This window comes from Halyomorpha halys, unplaced genomic scaffold (assembly GCF_000696795.3).
Source record: "Halyomorpha halys isolate HHAL.00 unplaced genomic scaffold, Hhal_1.1 Scaffold812.1, whole genome shotgun sequence".
Lineage (NCBI taxonomy): Eukaryota > Metazoa > Arthropoda > Insecta > Hemiptera > Pentatomidae > Halyomorpha > Halyomorpha halys.
Window position 1 is genome coordinate 605,629 of NW_027110061.1, and position 13,361 is coordinate 618,989.

The 13,361-nt window shown below is 32.5% G+C and overlaps 1 protein-coding gene across 1 annotated transcript in view; it reads left to right on the forward strand.

The window, feature by feature from the left end:
- LOC106686361 (acid sphingomyelinase-like phosphodiesterase 3b) overlaps window positions 1–13,361 on the forward strand; it is a 483,558-nt gene that overhangs the window by 460,673 nt on the left and 9,524 nt on the right. The window contains exon 9 of the mRNA XM_014429614.2: window positions 3,841–3,953. Coding sequence (XP_014285100.1) covers window positions 3,841–3,953 — 113 coding nt within the window. The remainder of the gene's footprint in view (window positions 1–3,840; window positions 3,954–13,361) is intronic.

Genomic DNA, 13,361 nt, shown 5'->3' on the forward strand with positions numbered 1-13,361 from the left:
TCGGCAGGAATCAAATGAGAGACGGCAACTTTTAATTATGGTTCCTGATTCTATTTCCCTTAGTAAAAATATATATATATATATATGAAATTGCGATCTAATTATTCAATTTTTTTTTTATTATATGCGCATACGTTTATGCATATACATAAAATTTGAATTGAGATTATTTAAGATTCAAGCTGGCCACTTTGAAGGAAGTGTTGGGAACAGTTAGTTCAAGTATGGACTTCGATCTAAGATCCCATGTCGCAAAGTGCCCTTTTGAATCCGGGAAGTAGTCATGCCTTCATTTTTACCGTACTTGCGTCATGCATATTAATTTATTTTGGTCTTCACCCGGAAGATTTCATTTCTTTCAACAATCGCTTCGACTAAGACAGGTAATGTCCTATTTCGTCCGACTTTAGAGAAACAATGATGTTTTGTTGCCTCATCATCGGCCCCACCGCTGAGTAAACTTCCTCTGAGCTTTTTGCAATCATTAGATGGTGACCTAGTTCTTAGGATGGGGACGGTGAGTACAATCCATTGTTTGCCATGCCAAATTAAGGATTCAGCTTTCAATTTCAGTGACTTATGAACTACAACTAGCCCTCAAAGAATTTAATTAATTATCCAAAACTAAATGATTTCTTGAAATCTTGAATTAACTGACAAATATTAACAGACCACTCTTTAGAAATGATGAAGCCAACTATTGGATTGATATATGAAACACTAAATTTGATACTCGGGTTAACCTCCTTCCTTTCGATAGATGAAGAACGCAGGGAGCTTCTCTTAAACCGTCAGTGGTCGCTAAGTCGATTTTAACACGGATGGATGGGCGTGAGACTTTTTCTCACATTTCTTATTTAGAGCTCTTGAACGTATTTTTTAAAATATAAAATTTTGATTTCGATTAGGTTTATTTAAGAATAATAAAAGAAAGTAAATTTATTTTGATACAAGAGGAAACAAGTTTCAAAAAAACAAACATAATTATACAATAGTAATAAACATAATATAATATTTTAAACAGACAAAATTACAAATACAGATATATTACACTATAAGAACATAACACTAATCTTTAAAAGAAATGCTCAATCTGAAGAAATCTCTTGTGCACAATTCGTTCAAGTGAACACCGTATAACTGGGACAAATCGGTCTTTTACACTGGTAGTATTTTTTTTTTTTTTTTTTAGAATGCCTGAATATAACCCAGAAAGTTACAAAGATAGTATTCATACGGCCCAGCGATGAAGTGAAAACATGAAAAGACAAATTTTTATTATAAAGACAAAAAAAAAATTTTTTTTGGATTAAATACACTTGTCCCACATGAGAAGAATCCTCACAACTTGAATATTTGTTAAGCAGCCTTAGTCACCCGTGAGATGATGTCTCATGAGATGAGTGTATTGTCATGGAAAGAGGGCTGGACACTTACCAAGAGCTTAGAATGGTGGAGGGGGCGAGGTATAGAAGGAAGAGACTGTGAACTACAGATTCCAGGAAGATGGAAACCACAGTCTCCCTCTAATAGCGTCCAGACCCGAAAAACAATTAAGATTACTGGGACAGAGAATTAGCTACTGAAAATCGGGGCCTGGTGAAAGGGAATCGGGAAGAAATCTTAAGCAACATCCGTTACCTGTGGCATTACTGTGATTAGGCTTCAACAAGTATGAACAAACCTCATTCGTTATTTAAATGCAAGCAAAGCAGAAGAAAATATAGTCAGAATATTATGTCATGAGATAAGACTAATGAACGATAAACACTTTGGTACACTAGGGCAAAGGAGGATTTCAAGATTTATGATCGGTCAAACAGGAGGTCAGGGAGTCCAAGATGGTTCTAGAGAAAGATTGGAAGGGGAAAAAAAGGAACCCTCACTTTTTGTTTGACAGAGACATCTTGAAGGCCCTCAGGCTTAGAGGCGCAAATATCTTCGAAGTAAGTCAAGGATTTGTTTTCTGCAGGGTCGTGCTAATATTTTGTCTTTTAGTAAGTAGTAGCATTTTTTATTTTATTTTATTATCAAAGTTTGGTATTTTATAACAAGTTTTTTACATCAATTTACAGCTCTATAAATTCCAGTTACAATGAAGAATTTGTTTATGAAAAAAAAAATTAAACTTGTACCGCTACAATCCATGGGGGGTCAGGGGTTCAGTACTTTGTAAAGAAGCACTGTTACCAGACCAACGGTTGTACAAGGAAGTTATTTGGTCAGAATCACGCTCGACCGCCTGAATTTTACCCAATTAAGGGTACCCAATTTAAGAGGCTGGGTGGACCCCTGGAGAGCTACAGAACCCAGAGTTGAACTTGCTTATAACTTAAAATTAATACCAATTCTAAATAGTCAGATTACTACTAAGGTCATCCTTATCGGTTCCAAGTACATTCTTAATTCCCTTCCTTTCATCCCCTCCTCAACCTCAATTGTCAACCAGTTTATTTCCACTTCTGTGAGAAACATTGAAATGATTTTCGATCTGAACCTGTCCTGGAATGACCAAATTTCCTAGAGTATTCGAAAATCCATTGCTATTCTTAAACATTTAATTTTTTTTTTTTTTTTATATCCCCCCATTTTATATCCTCGCCATTTTTGGCATGCGGGGTTCGGAAGCTGAGGGGTAGTGCGCTAGTATTACGCATACCACTGCCAACAATAATTAACAATTTTATTTTACCATTGGATTTTTATTTACTTATTGTGGTTCAACCGTGGTGCAGCCCAGCGCTCGGGTGAGCCCCTTTAAGATCGGGCTGCACCTTACCCACCTGCATCCCGGGTGCCTCCTCCATTACGCAGCCTGGTCCAGCCCTCCTGGTCTCAATCTGCGCCTGCGTCTGCTTCTGCATCTTCCTTCATCTTCACCTTAAATAAATATAAGACTACGTGATTCTAAACCGTCTGAAACCCGCCTGCTCTTTGTCTCCAGCTAATTTTTTCCCGCTTTAATTGCGGTTGCCTTGTTTGTAGTGAATTAATAGGTAGACAAGAGATGAAACTTAAGAGAGTAATGAATTATTTTATTAAATTCATCTCAGTTAGTTAGATTAGTCTTATATTTTATTGATACTTCAGCACTTTTGTTTAATTTTTGAATTGAATTTGTTATATTATTATTTATTATATATATTTTTGTCATTAATTATTAATTAAACCATTTTATGCCAGACAATTGCCACTCAAATATTAAGGGGAATAGAAGTCCCTGACTAAAATTTTATTTCATTTCAACAAATAAGTCAGATTTACTTAATGTGAATTATCAGCGGAATTATAAAATAGAGTTGTAATAGTTTTTAAAAAAATGTACCCTTCCCTGTAAAACTAAACTCATTTAAAGTTATCATATGTATTCTGAATTATATTTAGTAAATTTATAATTTATTAGCAGTGATAAGCCTGTTAATGTTTTTGGTGAAAAATAAACGCTGTGCTCTAACTGCTCGAATACCCCTATCTAACTGATCACGAAGCTATGGTGTACCAAAGTAATGATGTGTAGGTAATATTTCTTTTTTATAAAACACTAAGAGATAAATTATTTGTAATAAATAGTATAGATAGTATAGAGTGGAAAAATGTTTATGACAAAAATTCTATTTTCCAAATGTTACCATTACATTTAAATAATGATATTTTTATTTATTATTATTTTTTTTAGATGATTGAACTCCAATTACAAAAGAAATTTTGTATTTTATATAATTTATATAAAAAATTCGGTATAAAGCCGCATAACTTATACAATACTTTCCTTTCAGTAGGTTCAAGAACCTTATGGCATTGTGGAATATTACATCATTACATTAGTGGCTTATGTTACAGGTGAACCAGTTTCGACACTTTTTTTGGCTCCATCACTCACGCCTAAACTGACCCCTAGCGGTGCCAACAATCCTGCACTGCGGTTGTACAAGATTGATTCAGGAAGAGGAGATGTAAGTGACCGTTTTCAGCCTCATTTTTTAATTTATCAACTCGAGAAATAACAATTTATTGCTTAACAACTTAATCGTAATCAAAGTCTTTGTGCGTAAAACAGGTTTTATTGAAATAAGTATAAAATCAACATAATAAAATAATTTCATAAATTAAAGGCCATCATTATTAAAAATTCTAACTAATATTTCTGCCAAAATTTGAGTTTTGTGGTGATACCAGTCCTTAATTTTCGATGTGAAAAACTCCTCACATCCTGCTTTGACGTACTGGTTGTTCTCGAGCTACCGGTTGTTTCCTATTTGTTAAATATTAATTTAAAGTAAAAAAGAACTTAATTATATGAGATTACATTAGAATGTAAGTAACAATATTATTGACCCTGTTAATGAATCCAGCTTTGAATAATACAGGTGGTTATTCAAACACATAAATTTAACAATGCCAACCATATACACTTGGAGTAAGTAGTATAATAGGGGAGGCGGAGAGAGTGGAGTGTAAACTGATGGGCAAAGTGAAGCCAAACAGGCGGGCCTTCTGATAGGCTGGAAGCGTGGTATGGAAAGAGTATGAGCCAATCTCTGACTGATTTTTGTCCCATTTAAGATTACAAAGGTGGTCATTCCTATTAACCTCAACGTAAACCTAGCCTTCATGAGCTTGGCTTTTTTGGCTTCACTTTTACTTTGAAGGAGAGCAGGGTTATCGCACCCCCTGCATACACACTTGGAGGAAGGAGTGCAATGGAGAGGTTTAGTTGGCAAAAAAAAGTGAAACCAAAAAGCCGGGCCTTATGTACATTTAAAGTGGCGTGACAGAAGAGTAGGGGAAGAATACGCCTTTTGTTTCTTTTAGATTACAATGGCGGTCATTCTTATTAACCTGAACGCAATCCTAGCCTTCGGGGGTGTGGCCTTTTGCTTTGAATTGAGAATAGAGTTATAACGCACTCCTGTTATTATAAAGTAAAATGGGTTTACATCGAAGATAATACGTATGGCCGTACTTGCCATGTAGTCAAATAAAAACGCTTCTTGGGTTTTTATTTAACTACATGACTAAGGTTTTTTTTTACGGTTGTTGGGACAAGAATGTTATAATTAGTACTATTACTATTGTTCTATTGTTTTGTTTTTCGTGATCTTATAAGAAAAACAATGCTGTACTTCAATTCTCATTAAATATTTTATTAGATTAAACAAGAACTTTTTCGGAAGTTGAGGGGTTTCTTAACATGCCAATACCTGGCAAAATGTCGATTTAGGCGCCAAATATGAAATGCAGGGTATTATAGATCCCCAACATTTTCAAATTATTATGGAATTTTGTATGTTCTAGTTTTCCAACTTAAAAAGTCGGAGTAATTGTTTTTTCCAATTATATATTTGTAAAACACGGCTTTCCTTCTGGTGTTGTAGCTGGTTATTTTATTATTGTTAAAAATTTACATGGTTTGATTTCATTATCGATTGTAATATTATTTTTGCTAAAAGTTAATGTGATTTATTTGATTAAATAAAAAATCCATAAATAAAATTTCCCACACGCAGGCCTAGTTACAGAACTTTCAGATCGATAAATTCATTTCCACATTAATTCATTGAACTATTTAAGTTTTTTAAATTTATTATTTTTTTTTTTTTTAGGATGATCATTATTGTTATTTAATAACACTCAATAGTTTATGAATGATGACGCTAAAATTCTAATCGAATTTCTCCATCTCTTTAGAACATCACTCCTGACTTATCTACGAACAAAACTGTTATTAAAATATCAAAAATAACATAATAGTAAAATAATAAAAACTTCTATAGTTATTGAAATTTACTATGACAATTCATAAATATTGAATTGAAATTGCTTACTGGAGTGGATTTTGTTTTTCTTTTTTTTTCAATTTCTTTTATCTCAAATTATGAGATCGCTCCAGCATGTTAAAACCTTTTTCATACTGACAGAAGTCTCGAAAATGTATTTAAAAATTTGTGGTAACTAAAACAGTTCCTGATTAGGATTCTTTTCCTTCCACTCCAATAAGTTCTGCCCCCATTGAAAGTTTATAAATGTTGTAACTAAGTTTTTTTTTTCTTTCCTTACCTCGTGGACAAAGTTGTTGATCCCCATTGTCAAGTGCTTAAACTAGAGTGAACTTTATTGAATACTGCTAAAATGTGCTTAAACATCTAAGATAATAGAGTGCAATCATATTTTATTTTAAATGGAAAACAGGGCCCTTCAATCGTAAATTACAAAAACGTCTCATTTTTTATATTAAATTTGATTTAAAAATCTCTAATTTCATGTACTGTGTTTATATTTTTTCCTTTTATATTCATTAATAGCTGTCTTTAGGGCGTGTAAAAATTTTAGTAGGCTCCATTTTGAACCAAAATGGCGGGGCAGGACGACGTGTCTCAAGAATGATTGGGGAGTAAGCTTTGAGCGTAGATGATTTGATTTTTCTAATCATTTTTTGGATCGTATGAAAGTATCATAAAACTTTCAAAAAGTATCATAAAACTTTCAAAAACTATCACGGAACGTTAATCTTCACATTTTAAGGAGAGAGGAGTATTTTTATTTTTTTTCATTGTAAATAGATAAATAAGAATGATACATTTATATATTAAAATACTATAGATCCCTTTTCCAGCTTTCAGTACCGATGGATTATGACGAATGAAGTATCAAAAGAATAGGAATTTTATGAAGAAGAGGCGAATCCTAATTTTGATTCTTAAATTCTTACTGGAACTTTAATAAAAGTTTCCAAATAAAGTGAGAGGTGAATCTGACGGTGGTGAGACAAATCGAGGTGGGACAAAATGGATCTTGGAGATTTTGACGCGGGCATTTTTTTTTTAGTTTTAAAATATTTTTTATTTATTGATAGATATTACAATCTGCCACACAATTGTCGGCTATTATACTATTACCCATTATAGTGATGAATGATCACATTCATACTAAAATAAAATAAAATATGAATAAAAATAAATAAAAAAATATATCTTAAAATTTATACAAACAGAAGGATAAACAAAATGAGCATAATCAAACTATGTGTATGAAAAAATAAATAAATACAATAGCATGAAGATAAAATAATATAATCTCTTTTTTTAAATTTATTTAATGATATTTACAACTGTATAAAATATACAAGTAAATTTGATCATAATGACATAATGATATGACTAGAGAAACTACCCAGTAGAAGAACTCTAAAAACAGTTTACAATATAAGGTCACGAGGCCATCTTGTTTTCAGGCGCCTCGGAGGATTGGCAGGAATGGAAGAGGAAGCAAGGTTAGAAACTAGTGGGTTTGGGTGATTAGGGAGTTTATTATGGAAGGAATAATATCGGGTTAGGGCTAAATCGGTTACATAAGGAACATTTAGGTCTTTATAGATGGTTTTATTAGAAACAAAATAAGGAGCATTGAGGATTTTACGAAGGATTTTGGATTGGATACGAGAGGAATTCGAAGGTTTAGTGGAGCACCAAAGCTCAACTCCGTATGTCCAGATGGGCCTTATTATTGTCATATAGATCAGTCTTTTGTAATGAGTTGGAAGTTTAGACCGTTTGTCTAGTAAGTGCTGTAATAGTCGGAATCTGCGTGCAGTTTCCTGTCTTTTCAGTCTTGTGTGAGGATTCCAGGTTAGTCGTTTGTCAAGATGTAGTCCAAGATAACGAATCTGTTCTACAGGGGTAAGAGCCACATTATTAATGTATACTGTAGGGCAGTTGGCAGGTTTACGACGAAGAGTAAATGTGATTTGATGGGATTTATTTTTATCCTCCAATTTCGACATAATTCTTCGAGGATTGTGATTTGGAACTGGAGAGTTTGGGATGCAATCAAAGGGTTATTACTAACTGTGAGCACACATGTGTCATCAGCATACATGGTAAGGTTAGTGTTAGGAGTTGTTGGTATATAATCTCTAGTCACATTTACACTCTTATGTACAATATTTATACTATCGACCTGAGGATCCCTGAGCCCACTATATCCCCCTCGTGTGAGGGATAGAACAGGGCTCAAAAGATCCCTGAGCATCCCTCTCGCCGCATCACAATCCAGTGAGCCAGTGGAGGCTGAGCAAGTGCGCTAAAGACGCGGACATCAATACCCAAGTATGTTCTCTAGGAACGTATATTCACTATTTGTATAACAACTTTAAATGTATGGCACTGTTGCATATGAAAACAATGTGTTTAAAACCTCTTTTCAAAGTACTCTTTAGATAGCAGATGTGGGCAATGAAAATTCCCCCCAAATGATTTTTAATATTTAATCCATTCAGTAATATTTTTTCTTATTCTACAAAAAGAAATCCTTTTGTAGATAGTAACATTAAAATCTATAAATAACGTAGGCCGAAAAAAGTAATATAAAAAATGGAACGAACGCATTTCCTTTTTTTTTAAATCAACAACCACTTCGCCACCATTTCGCTCCCATGTAAATGTTTGTTTTTTTTAACTTATGTAGCTGGTAATATTTATATCGTTTCTTTGGTTTGATTGATACTTATGAACTGGCTGCACTTTGGTACTTTATAAGTCCAACCATACAATCGTCTGACGAATAAATTTTAAGCATATTGAATATATAACCAACAAAAAATTAATAATATAGCTTCTTGAATAACAGATAAATATAAAAAAAAAATTAAATAAAATACTTCTTGAACCTACTATTTGCAAAACAAAAAACGAAAAAAAATATTAATATCATTACTTAAAACGGAATAATAAGTATATATGATAATACATTAATTTTTACATATTTCAGTAGCAATTTAATTTTTTTTTAAAAGTTTATTATACTCAGACTCGACTGAGTTCTATGGTCTGTGAACTGTACTGCAATGTACTGCTGAAAGCTAAGCAGTTAATGCAGCAAATATGGAAGGCTATTAAGCCATCAAATCTATGTGTAGTGCTAATAATTGACGGCCAACTGACTGGCGGATACTTGGTCCAAGTTCCAAGCCTTAAGTCGTAATACACGTTTGTATAAGGGCTTAATTCCTACGCTTATACAATATTCAACGCAACAATACTACAAAAATAAACGATAACTATTTATATAACATATACAATTGAACATGATATCGATGAATTAAAGAAGTTCCTCGGAAAAAGACTTCACCTGCTTCAACGAGGTTTATTGCATGGACACCGATGAATCCGTGAGATACGCGGATGTTGTTCATAATGCGAGTTAAGGAACAGGTATTATAAATTTAAACAGTTGCCCCTTGCCCAACTATAGGTTCAGTCACTTTAGACGTATGGTTCCATATGTTCACATTCCCTTACAATTTTATAAAAAAAAGAACCCAATAAAAACGACTAGGTCAAGGGCTGACACTTAGACAGGTACATGCTGTCATCTCACAATTGACTTGCATCAGTCAAACTATTTTATGGTTAACATATGTAAGTCAGTACACACAAGTCCTTAGGTCATAGTCTCTTTCTTAGAAGTGTGGCCACCCAACTTCTCGTCACGCCTTTTTCTCCCTCCCAGATATTTATTTCTAAATTTCTAGGCTCTCTAGGCTCCGCCTAATTTCCTACATTATCTGATTGGTCCAAACTCTTCTCCTATTTCACTATTCTTCCTACCCCCTCTTCTCAAGTGTTCATATATATTTCCTAGACTAGATAGCTAAGAAGTAAGAAGATAGAGACTGAGTAACAGTAACAGTAACTTGTAGTTCTTGTAAATATGTTAGAATAAAGTCATTTTAGTCTTCACTGATTTTTGTGTTATGTAACATGCGGAAGCATTTTCTAAATCTACGGCTCTGGTCTTGAATCCGACTGTGAGATATGAGAACAATGACCTCGATGGAGGTAGACGGAGTAGAAAGAGAAAAAAAAAAGGAAATTTATGAAAAATGCATCCCTTTCCTTAAAAAAACTTAGAAACAACGAGCTTCTTGGAAGACCTAGGTGTTAGAATTGGGAATATAGCGATCTTAGCGGTAAATATTATATTGGACTCCCTGGGTAACAAGTATCGTCACCTGCATGGGAATAGGTCTGATATTCATCTGTGTCATTTAATCTATTTATTTGTGTATTCTAACTTATTTATTCAATTATATGTTTTATAATTTATGTGTTAGTTCTTTTTAAATTTATTTATTTGTTAATAAAATGTTCTATTGCTGTGATTGTTTTGTTTCTGATTTATTTATGCGTTGCTATCTATTGATGATTTAAGTTAGTTTGCTTAATTGATCAAATGGTTCTTGCGGATCACTGGAGAGGAGAGGCATGAAGGAGTGAAACAGGGGGAATAATGTATTGGATGAATTGATAAATTGTTCAAGAGAATGTTTTGTTTTTTTTAAGAAAAAATATTATTTGAAGTATATTGTATTTAGTTTATTGATATTTATTGTTTGAAAAATGTTAATGTATATATGAACAATTATGGATTGATGAGTAGGCTGTGTGTTTTAGAAACCCAATGTATTTCGGCAGCATGTCCAAATAAAGCATTTCATACAAAATGTATAGTACATCGGTATTTTTTTCTTTTCATACGGTGGCATCACCAGCAATATTGTCAGAATGGCACTGGGGATATTTGTTGACTTTCTGCAAGTTCAAATTGTCCTTTTTTGTTGAAAATTAAAGTAACTGAGCAGACTTGCGTAGACGTTTAGACAGTGCAGTACCTAATTGTTAATTATACTAATCAATGGATTGGCCGTTAGTTAGGCCTGCACCCTGGATCTAACACCACAGGATTTCTGTATGAAACTAGAACTCTATGCAAGACCGGTCAATGACCTTACTACTTTACTAAAATTGAAAATTGAAAATCGGGAAACATTCACATATTCTGTGCCACTCTCCTTCGAAAGAAAAACACCAATCCTGAGATTATTGAGCAATGCTGGAAATATATTTTATGTGTTTATTAATTCTTTTGGATGTTTAGTATTATTTTTTTTTGGGGGGGGGGGGACAAAAAATATTTCTAGATAATAATCAGGCGGTACACGACCAGCTGTACTCTCGTTCTGAAAACTATTAAGGCGATACCCAGTACATATGGTTTTTAAATGTATTTATTTTATAATTAGACTACTTTTTAAACATATAAAACTTAATTTTACCGAAGTCGTTAGAAATTAAAAATTGAAAAGTTTTCATTAAAATTATTTACAATTTTTGTAACAGATAAATAATTATTTATCCATGAAGTTGAAATAATTAAAATTTAATTACGACTGAACTACATTTTTATTTATTTACGTTTTTAATTGTTTATTAGCAAAATTATGTAAAAAATATTAAAAGTAAATTATTTATTGACATCATATATTGCTATTAAATTATAACAAAATTATATCTAGAAATGTAGTTATATATATATGTATTTAATTATTAATTAATTCAAGTGATTAAAAATAATTTAGATAGTAGAACCGATATTGAAACTATATATTTAATAATAATTTATAGATTACTGTTCCACTTGAAACTTCATTGTTAACATTATATTGCCTCTATTTAAAATTATAAACCCGTTCTAAGCCTTGGAAGTTTGGTTTAATGGAAAATTAATCCTCTACAATATGAATTTTCATTAAAGCTTTGTTGCCATAGGCATTAAAAGTTTAATATCAAGTACATTTTTCAATTTACTTTATATTTCTTAAGTTAATTGATTTCGTAAATTCTCATTATTAGTTAATTTAAAAACTTTTTTTCTTCTGAATTTATTCTTTGATTGAATGTAAATGAATGTGACTCACATTCACTAATAATTCACACTATTTTCGAATCTCTGCTCTTGACAAAGTCGTCTTTATTCACATTTTAGATGGAAATAGGACAAAAATAAAAATTGGTATGATAGATGTTTAAATGAAAATGAAATTTATAGTATTTGGAATATTCTGAGTGATTTCTAAGCTTTCAATTTAAAAACTAATGAGAAGAGAATAGGTTTTCGTACTCACTTCTGCTAAATACTTGTTTTCATCTAGATATTACGGACAGTACCGTCAATTTGAAATGTAAAATGCAATTTTCATAAAAGAATTTAAGAGGGTAAAAAAAAAACAACAAGAAAATACTGAGGAAGCAATAATATACAAGATAAGAAACTTTCATAGTTTGGGAAATTCTATCAACCATCTACTGTCACTTCCCCAATCCAATAAATATAGCAGTATGTATGAGTTAAGGAAGTAAAGTAAGAATTTTTAAAGCTAAGATTTAGATAGAAGTCGAATAGAGATGTCGAGCACTCTATGAGATCTGCTGTAGATATCAGTTTGTAAATATTATGTCTCAGTCTTAGTTCTTCGTCCAGGTACGTCCACAATTCGTAAACAATTTCAAAATAAATCATCTTAAATCAGTTAACGTTTTGCACCATATTCATGAAAAACGAATCTTTTGAATTTGTTTATAAAGACTTGTTAATCCAGTGGCACCTATTCTTGAAAACAGCTGTCAATATATTTATACTTGAGTTCCAGGAATGTTGAAAAATAATTAAATGAACTAAGTAAATAAATCATTAATATCAAAATTCATAAATTACAAAATATAAATTTTATAAGCTACTTATGCAGCGTCATAGCATCCGATGCAGGAGTTAATGGTAGATGAAGAAAGTAAAGGGTCGCTACATTAAGCAAAGTGGTCCCAAGAAGTAAACCCCCAAGAAAATACGCTAGAAGGGAAGGAAGATATACTCTTGGGCCAACAATATCCATTCTATTTTTAAAATTATGTTTTACCATTCTCCTTTATTCTTGTAAACGTGCTTTGTGTAACAAGCTCGGACGGCGGAAAAGCCTTTTTTAATTTAACAAATTGATTCTCAGTTTAGTGGTGTGTAAGCTAAGGGCCAAACTTTTTCGTAGCTGTTGTAGCCTCCTAAAGGGATTATAAATTTTCTTGTCGTGCAAGGGGTTCCCTATTTACTTCAACAACTTAATAATCAGCTGGAATGTCTTTTCTTTCCTGTTCTCCGCTTTATTCGTGTGTAAAATAGAACTACTTAACTTGCATATGAGACGTCATAACTCCTAATGGAAATTACGAACCTTAAGTTGCAGCTACACGTTTGCCTATGAGGAATTCGACAATTCTATGAGCTTGGAGAACTTATTTGGATTGGCTGGTACAAGTTGGTTATCGGGCACAAAGATACTGGATTTCAAAGCATCTCCTCCTACTCCTAGTACAAGAGCCGGGAAAAAAAGGTAATAGTTTAGTCTCATCCCAATTTTGATTACTTTAATGAAAACTATGTATAATTACTAGTCAAAACTGATGAGTCTGTCAAGTATAGGTAGGAAGAATAAAAAGTGACGGATGTTTTAAAACCTTTAAAAAACATTGGTT